The sequence below is a fragment of the Prinia subflava genome, chromosome 10 (genome assembly GCF_021018805.1).
Source record: "Prinia subflava isolate CZ2003 ecotype Zambia chromosome 10, Cam_Psub_1.2, whole genome shotgun sequence".
NCBI lineage: Eukaryota > Metazoa > Chordata > Aves > Passeriformes > Cisticolidae > Prinia > Prinia subflava.
The window spans coordinates 30,699,991-30,709,482 of NC_086256.1; the positions used below are offsets into that span (position 1 = coordinate 30,699,991).

Consider the following 9,492-nt stretch of genomic DNA (forward strand, 5'->3'; position numbering starts at 1 on the left):
AGAGGAACTAATTTACAATGTCAGTTTGCTTCAGCAACATTGCTTTGCACAAGAGTTGAACCAAGATTAAAGGTAGCCAACACCTCTGCTAACTTCTTTTGCAAGGCTCCAACTTTTAAAATTGTATTGTATTGATGTTCCACTCAAGATAGCAACTTCTGCTTCTAAGGAAACACAGACTGTAGAGGGAGAACATGGGCCTTAGAAACAATCGGTAATCAGTGATGCAACTTCTGCTTTCTAGCTTTGAAAACCACACAATTACTAGCAGAGACACACACAAAAATTCTGTAAATATTGAGAACTGGAAGGTTCATTGTGAACTCTTGCTTCAAACAGCACTAACTGGATTCAGATTTTCCTCTATCTTCAAAAGTTTTACAAAGAGTCATGCACTTTACAAATAAACACTGCTACCTCAATTTACTTCCAAAGAAAACTCAATTATGAGCAAAATTGAACCTCCCTTCCAACACAAGCTGTACTTCTAGAAGCAAGAATGTCTCTCATACTCCAGAGAGTTTTTTGTACACGTGCTGGGAAAGTTAACAAAGAGCTGAAAGTACAAATCTTTCAAGGTAGCATTAGCTGACTTCTAGCTTAAGGAAGCTGCTGTCTTTGAAGACGCATCTTTGATTGCAGGAATACATATATAAGGTTTCTTTGTTCTTATGGAGGTTCTGGGTTTTCTTGTCTCTAACTCAACAGAGCACAACTTGCTTAATGAATTTATGTTAAAAAAGTATTACACAATGTGCAGCACAGAAATGAGGATTCTTCAACAGAAATCCACACTTATGCTGAAGTAATTTTGTATAATTCATCTTTTCTAGATTTTCAGTATTCTGGCACTTCTCCGTGGCTGGCAGGCTGCATGTGTGTGCCACCGGGACATGCAGGGCCTCACGCCTACAGCTTGCCATCAGCCCATCCCAGTGTAATCCACTGGCAGTCTGAGTGTTAAACTAACAGTTTATCCCTCCTAAGGCCAAAAGAAAGTCCTGCAGTGTTTCTTTTTATCCTGCAACATCTGCTTAGATTAGCAAACAATAACACGTGTTACAGAGCTCAAATGACAGCTCCATGTGTGCAGCCCTGAGCGCCACATATGGTGTCCAAGGCGGCTGGGAAATGTTTTAACCCTGCCGGCCCCAGCTGAATCCCAAAACAATTGTTTTTTCTCAAAGCACTTTTTCAAAGTATGTGCCAAAGAGCAGCTGCAACTGTTTTTTCATGTTGTAACAAACACAGGTAAGATGCACAGCATTTCACAAGGCTTAAAACTGCTTCCCTAAAATGGCTTTGGGTGGAAATACCCACACAACCACCCTTGGAAACAACCACCTGCTTGCTACCCCAGCCACACATTTGACTCCTGATGTCATGGATATGTATATGCAGTGTGATGACAATAAGGGGATTTTGTCAATTAAACCTTACATTCAGACAATGGCAAGGTGCCATGCTAGCCCTGCTTACAGGGAGTCACAAATCCAATGACTGCAGGTCATTGATTTGTGGTCTCTTGAGTTAACTTTGCATGACAGGGAATTATCACTACAAAACACAGCACACTTAAACTGCTCTGCCTACTGACAGACCTTTGTTCGCTTCTTGCACATTGAATATCAAGTTTCCACTGTAGTCTGGCTGCTGAACTATTTGTAGCACAATATTTTCATTATAAAATGCAGCCCACACACAATATGATCAGTGAGGAAAAGTTACCATCAAGCCTGAGTGGCAAGCCCAGACACTAGGAAACCATACAGCAACATCCCTGCAAAGCAGCTGAAGGAATAGGCTTCCTACTGCTTTTGGGAAACAGTGACCTGCACTGCTGATAAGCAGGTGCCTATACAGCAAAATTCCACATGTTTTCACCAGTGTTTTCTCCCTTACACTGAGATGTGATAGGACCCTCAGCTCACAACTGTGCTTGGAATAACACACTGGGGAACGACAGAGTTTTGAAGTCACCAACAAGTTGTTTTGGTCCTTTCCACAAGCATGTCTGCTTTGGACAACAAAATACAATCAAAGCAGCTCCAGATTACTAGGAGCTAAATCAAGTTAACACCCAGCTTGCTAGCTGGTTAAGATGTCAAAGCTAAAGGGAAAAAAACCCCACACACATCTCAAAAGCTACTGTTTACACCTATTGCTTACTGTGAGCTACTATGGAAACACTTAGTTATTTGCACTGTAATTGTTGAGAGCTTAACCCTCTGCTACTCATTCACTACATGATCAAAAGGGAGCCCGAAGAGATTAGGATCATACGGAACTCACTAACTGTAGTTTCTAAAAATCATGAGTAAAATCTGGAGAGATAAACAAGTATGGAGAGAGAACAAGGCATTGAAATTTCCAATTCATCTGCTTCCAAAGAAACGTTTTTATTATACAGATTAGAAAAGTGATTTAGCATTAATCAAAAATCAGATATCAAACCTTCCTGTATGTAAGAGAGGTCCAGCCACTGAAACCTGGCACCTGAGAAGACAAGTGACAGAAAATATCTATCAGCAGCGTCTTCTGCCACTATGCTTACACACCTGGTCTGCAACTCCAGGCAGGCCAGCAGATATTTAGCTGTTCCTCCCTGTTCTATGCCAAGCTGCTAAATTCCCTGTTTACAGTTGGAAATCCTATTAAGAGTTTTCCTGAGACTCCGAAGGGACCGTAAGGTCCCACATGCAGGGAACTGAGAGATGTGCATAAGCCTTGGTTAGCAGCTATCACAGAGTCAGAACTTACATCCAGCCCCACAGCTGGTGTGCTGCTCTGGAGCAAGGGCTTTGTCACCGGGATTTTGCCGCTGCTGGAGCCATTCCCAGCAGCTAGAGACAGTGCATTCACCGTGTGGTTCTGAAGTGCTGGGGCCCCTCCAGTGACTGCAATGACGGGCTGAGAGGCAGGAAGCACCCCAGAAGCCTGGAGCTGTACCACAGCAGGTTGGGGCAGCACCACGGATGGACCTGGAACACAAGAACAGCAGTGCTCAGCATGGACAAAATGTATTTGTACATCAGCACTTTGTAGGGGCATACTGCTATCCTCTCCTGCCCTGCGCAAGCGATCTCAAAACCATTAGTACAGTCCACAGAACAGGAATGGAAAGAAGTTCCTAGGTTTACAGGTCTCTTAATCCATCTCGCAAACCAAAACTGCAGATATTAAACGAATCCAATAAACCAAGCTCTGTCCTAAAAGCTCTTCAAAATTAGTAAAATTCAACACTTATTATATACATTACTCAGTATTGCTGATACTTGGAACACTGAACAGCCTTTTCAAATAATTTAGCCAACTTACCTCAATCTTCCTGCTCCCTTTATCTGTAATTACTTTACTGTTGTATTCAGTGGAAAACTTAGTACACAGCAGTGACTCATGCCACACAGATCAAGTCAAATTAGCAGAGAGATGGAAGACAAATAAAAAAGAACAATCCCAGTTACACTTTCAAAACTTACGCTGAAGCTTCAATTCACACTAAGGCCATTTTTTTAGAAAAATGTCTTATGCAAGAAAGTTTATACAAAGCTGAATAGAGCTTAAAGAAAAGCTGGCAGACAAAATGAGATAATTTTGACAGAGTTTGAAATGGAATTAAAAACAGTCACTTCCAAGAAATTTCAGTCCAACAACTACATTTAACTCAAGCAGGTGCTTAAGTAATATTTTGTTGTCTGAAAACACATTAATGTCTCTCTAATCCTTTGTAACAGGATGACCTTGCCAGCTTTCAGAAAGAGCACATTCCAGCTGAGCATTCCAACCAAAATGCACACAACCGTGTTTGTCCAGCCTTCTGGAAGGTGAAAAGTGAAGTAATTTACCTAGTGCCAAGATCTTATGTATGGGGTAAAACTAGACCTTCTGGGATTTTTTCACACACAATCTTGAAGACATCATTACTTAGTACGACCTTGTTTAAGAATCTCAAATTATAAACTTGAGACTATTTCTTTTTTTTTTTAATGTATAAAAGAGATGATGCTCAAAACCCATGCTTTCTCCTTTAAGCTTTTATAAAAAGGAGCGTGAAAATAAAATTTCTCATGCTTCTTTGAAGATAATGGCATTTTCCAAACTGGTAGTTCCAATTTATCATATGCAGGAGATTTAGAATGACGAAAAAAGATCCTTATGGTTTTTGTTATGGAAGCTGCACAAGAGAATTTTTAAACATACCATCAGTTAAAGGAAAGCATGGACATACTTTCTCAAAAGTATTTCCTCTGTCCTCTCACAGAAACAACTGTGCTGACTTTTTTTCAGAGAAAAGGAGAAGCTGATTTTCAGAGTACTAGACTTCTATCCACAGACATCCATATCCCCAGTATTCCTTATTCCTGACTGTATTTTATCAGCTGGAACATCAGAAGGAATAAGAATCAGGTCACATTGACTGTGCTGACCTGTGTTTTAAGCAGTCTAGCAATCTCAGACATGTTATAACAAATGTCAGCATCTCCAGATTTGGCTGAACCCCGACTGAAGGAGAAATCAGTAATGGAAAAAATTTTGTCCCAATTGCAATAATTTCTAGATACGTGCCCTTATGCATTTGTCTCCTTTTCCTTCCGTGCCTCAGTGCCTGTGCAATCAACTGCAAGGGACTGTGGCCATCAGCTGGTGAAAGGAGCAACTGCAGCTGGCAATTCCTGCAAGGCAAGCAGTGTCCCTGCTGCCCAGGCTGGAGAGGGGAACAATGCTTTGGATCCAGAAATGAAAGATCAAGCTGCTTCAAGAATCAGTAACAGGGTAACTGTAGGAATGAAGAATTATCAAGGGGCTGGAAGTTACTTTCCTCTTGTTAACATCAGCAACTTTTCTAACCTCTGGCACAGCTCTCAATTTTTAACAGATTTCACAACATTCTATTTTATGCTGTTTAGTGAGGTAAAAAGCCATGAACTTATGCTCTTGCTTTCCTGTGGAAGAGTTTCATGTGGGTAAAAAAAAAATCTTTTATCACTTCTCCCAAGCTTTCCAGCTTCCTTCAAGCCATCCTAACTGACTCTGCTGGATCTTCCTTCAGTTATGACAGAACAGCACTGTAATCACCTTACACTGCACCACCTGACACTGCAAGCAGAGCAGAGCAAAGTATCCCTACAGATCCTTCCAAATCAGCAGTTTTATCTCCACAGCTTTGGGATAGCCTCTGTCTTCCATTCCAAATAATGGAATTACATAATCCAGTCCTCCATTTTACACTATGCCCATGTGAATGCTGTTTCTCACAGGACAGTACGAGAGGAGTAAGGCCATCTTCTCAGCCTAAAGCTTTTCCAGCAATGCATGTAGGACCTTTTTTTTCTCCTATTCCTCCTCTTTCATATACCAAACCTAACTTCATGCTACCAGCCATCCCAAACAGACAATGCTACCACCAAGACCTGGCCCAGTCAAGACAATTCACCCACCTTTAGGAGGTGCTGGCTGGATGTTAACAACTGGCTGATTCTTTGGCAGTGGCACAAGCGTGGGAAGAGTCTGAATAATGATGGTTTTTGCTGGGATGCCAACATTTGCCTGAGTTTCAGGCACAGCAGGCAAAAGGGGCTTGGGTTGTATCAAAGGCCTGGCCACTGTCTGACCACATCTCTTCAGGCTCCTTGCAGAATTATTTACTAGAAAAGGAAAAAGCGTCAGAATTGGACCAAGAGGCATAAAATACGTAATTCAACCAATAATAAAGTGGCTTTTAATGTGGGGTTTTTTTAGTCATCTACAATATGTGTTAAAAACAAACACATCTGATCAAATACGCAAGTCATAAAAGACAGGACATCTATTGTCTGTTAGTTAATAATTGGGATACAAGACAACACACGTATTATCTATAGGATGAAAGTGACTTTGTCTCTCATACCAGATCGAGAAGAGATGCTCACAGCAGGCTTCTTCCCTCCATCTCCTTCAGGGGATGCAGGGCTTCTGCAGCTCTTGCTGTAGAGAGAGATGGGAGACATCTGGGAGCTACAGCTGAAGTCCACATCGTCCTGCAGACAGAAAGCACAGGAGATTAATGTTTCAGAAACTCAGAGCAGTATCCACTAGCAGTTCAGAGTGTATCTGCTTTTCATCACATCTGTGCTGCTGCTGCAGCCAACAGGAGAAAACTTTTCCTCTGCAATTTGATTCTGGCCAGTGCCAGATACCACTAAAAAAACCAACAAGTACTTCTTCCCATTAGCAGAGCAATGGGAGGCAACACCTGCTAGACCCAGGAGCCTTCAGAAGGCAAATTATTTGGCAACAAGGCTAATGAACACAGCTGAGAAAAGAGAGCTGAACATGCTCTTATTCAAATGGGTCACAGAGAAGAGCTAAGAAAACACCACTGAGGGATTTTTTCAAGGGTTGAGAAAATAAGCTGTCTCCTCTTATGCCATGAATTTGTTCAGAGGAGTAAATCACAGGGCTTTTTGTCTGTCAGACAGCTGCTGTCTGTTACATGGCGGGTTTTGCATACAGGCACATTCTGCACTGGAGAGTCCACCGACGGTGGCGAAGGGACCGAACAGCTGGAAGCAGCTGGTGATAAAGGTTCTGTCTTCATGTCTGCATCTGCAAAAGGCAGGTAAAGACATTTCACTGCATAAGTTTTTAGCAATGGGAAAGGTAAAGAACACACTGTCCTACACCATACATTTAATTCCCAAAGCAAGGCACAGCAGGAAATGTAGGGAGATTAAAGGTATTAAACAGCTTGGCTTGTAGAGCAGCCCTTGCCAGCTGTACCCATCCTACAGAAATACAGCCTAATTTTCACCACAGAGCAAACAGCTGCAAGGCACCAAACAGTTCCCCATGAGTTGTAAGAGCTCACCCTTGTTGGGCAGGAGGGGAAGAGCAACACCTGCAAAATATAGAAGGTTAATTACCTTCATAAGCATGGCCTGTAATATTCCAAAGGTCTGAGTCCCAAGACATCAAATCCAAATCAAAATGAAAGTTATAGAGATCATTCTCCTGAAATGACAGTTCAGAAAATGAGGCAAGACAAAAAGAAAGATACATTGATGCCATCAGCCATTATGTTTACATTCTTGCAGCACCAGAAAACAAAACAAACAACATAACTATCAGTCACTTCAGGTGTCTTAAGGTATGCAGAGATGAAAGTCCTTAAAGGACAAATTCACAACTGAAACACAAAATAAGGCTTCTTTTAAACTTATGCCAGTAGGAAGGGGCAGGTCAGTTTAAGACCATCACTAATTATTGTACTCTTATTTGTAATTTGTAAACCAAAAGTTCCAAGTTCAGTCATTGGACCATCTCACATAAAACATGAGTGTTAGGAACCTGGTGCAATCTTCTCCTTTATCTGCCTTGAAAAATTTATTTAATGTTCTTCCACCATCACATCTCAAAGCACTTTACAAACAAAAGCAGCACCAGGGACAGTTTACCAGCAGGAAAACAGACACAAGATTGATTTGACCAAGACCTGATTAACACTATGTATTAGGTCTCCCTATACTTGAATACACTGATGTCAACATTTAAAGCCAAGGACACCAGTTTCTTTTTCCAACAAAAATCAAAACAAACAGGCTAAAATCACTCCATGCATATTATTTATCATATGACATTTGAAAAAATAATTGGATTTTTTCTCCATTTATTCTGCTTGTGCATCTCTAAGTCTCAGTTTCCTATGCAAATGTGGCCCTTTATGAACACTTGCATGAAAAATACAAATGTGAACTACCCAGCTTATACATATCTCAACAAAGATTCTCATAAAAACTATACTTGAATTATACCTTCCCTTATACTTTCAACCTACCTTGTGAAAGGGGGCTCAAAAAGCTTGCAAACTGCATAGATAATGGTACTTACAAGTTAGAATGAAAAGAAAGCTCATCAGAGCAAATTTGAAGGAAGAACAGCCAAAAAACCACAATGTGAGCTGTACATTTAGAGCCTTCGCCCAGGCAAGAAATGCTGATCTGCTGATGGGGAATACCTTTCCCTTGTACAATTAGTCTGTTCCCACATTTTCTCCAGAGACTGGTTCTACACCTGTAGGAATGCTCTTAGAACCTGGGGTTTACACCCAGGTTGACAACCTGGGCTTGTGCTGGATTAGGACACAGCGAGCAGAGACACGGCAGGGAAAGAGCACGGAGAGGAGAATCCACGAGGCAAATGCCTCGGGAGAGAAAAAGCAGTATGGATAAGTGGGCAGTGAAAAAGATGCACATGGTTGCAAGCAAAGGTTTTTATAGAAAATCCTACAGTAAAGAAGAAAACAACACGTAATCTAATAGCCAAAGGGACAAAGAAGAGCCCAGGTGGACGCAGGTGCAACATACCCACCCTTCTCTCAGGTAGCCCCGAGCCAGCGCTCCCCCAGCACTGTCCTGAGGGGTTCACCTTCACCGGGGCAGTGCCCATGCCGCTCCTCCTCCCCGGCACCGCGCACCCTCACCCTGACCTCCCCGCGCTGCACTTTCCGCTCCGCAGCCGTGCCCCGCAGTTTCAGCGATCGGTATCTCTAGCGCTGACGCAGGACCAAGGCCGGGCGGCCACGCTCTGCTGCCAGGCTGCTCCGGGGCTCTCCGAGCCGAGCCGGGGCTCTCCCCGCCGGCAGAGCGCAGAGCCCGGCCCCCGCCATCCCCGGTACTCACGTCGGGCTCGTCCCTCGGGGCCGCGGCCCCCAGCAGCTCGCTCAGCTCCTCGCCCAGCACAGCCTCTGCGGGAGAGACAACGGGCTCAGCGCCGGCCCGGCCCCACCTGGAGCTTCGCGGCGGCCCGGCCCAACCCGGGCCCAGTCCTGGCCCCCTGAAGCCGCGCTCACCCCAGTCCAGGCCGCCCCCCGGGGCGGGCAGCAGCCCCGCCGGCTCCCACTCGGCCTCGGCCGCCGCCATCGCTTCCCGTTCCTCCCGAAACACACGTCTGCTTCCGGCAGGGCCGCGCCGGGCCCGCCCCGCACGGCGGCCGCCGGCGGACACTCGGCTTGCGGCGCGGAGGAGCACGGGCTGCCACGGCTGGTGTCCGCGCTCCGCAGAGAATCGCAGCTTCATTTCGGCAGGGAAGGGCCTCTGAGATCAGCGAGTCCGACCCATGAGCCAGCACCACCCTGTCACCCCCTGAGTGCCGTGCCCAGTCCTCAAACACCTCCAGGGGCAGCGACTCCACCAGCTCCCAGGGCAGCCCATTCCAGTGTCCAGTCACCCCTTCTGTTAGAAATCTCTCCGAGTGTCCAACCTGAACCTCCTCTGGCCAGCTTATGGCGGTGTCCTCCTGTCCTAACACGAATAGCCTGGAGGAACAGGCCAAACCCCACCTGGTTGCAATCTCCTTTCAAGCAGTGATAAGGTCTTCCCTAAGCTCCTTTTCTCCAGGTTAAACAACCCCAGCTCCTTCAGCCGCTCCTCATCAGACTTGTGCTCCAGCTCCTTTACCAGCCTCCTTGCCTTCTCTGGACATGCTCCAGCCCCTCAACCTCTTTCCTGAACTGAG

General features: G+C 44.7%; 1 protein-coding gene across 3 annotated transcripts in view; it reads right to left on the bottom strand.

Annotated features, from left to right (window-relative positions):
- Positions 1–9,005, bottom strand: part of ATF6 (activating transcription factor 6) — a 75,143-nt gene extending 66,138 nt beyond the window's left edge. Inside the window, exons 1-7 of one of the 3 annotated variants that reach the window (XM_063406772.1) lie at positions 8,828–9,005; positions 8,658–8,722; positions 6,903–6,990; positions 6,491–6,585; positions 5,888–6,017; positions 5,439–5,645; positions 2,761–2,981 (exon numbers count right to left, since the gene is read on the bottom strand). In XM_063406772.1, the coding sequence (XP_063262842.1) occupies positions 2,761–2,981; positions 5,439–5,645; positions 5,888–6,017; positions 6,491–6,585; positions 6,903–6,990; positions 8,658–8,722; positions 8,828–8,897 (876 nt within the window). In that variant the 5' untranslated portion in view covers positions 8,898–9,005. The other 2 variants (XM_063406771.1, XM_063406774.1) reach the window with 2 other exon arrangements.
- Between the last annotated feature and the right edge of the window lie 487 nt (positions 9,006–9,492).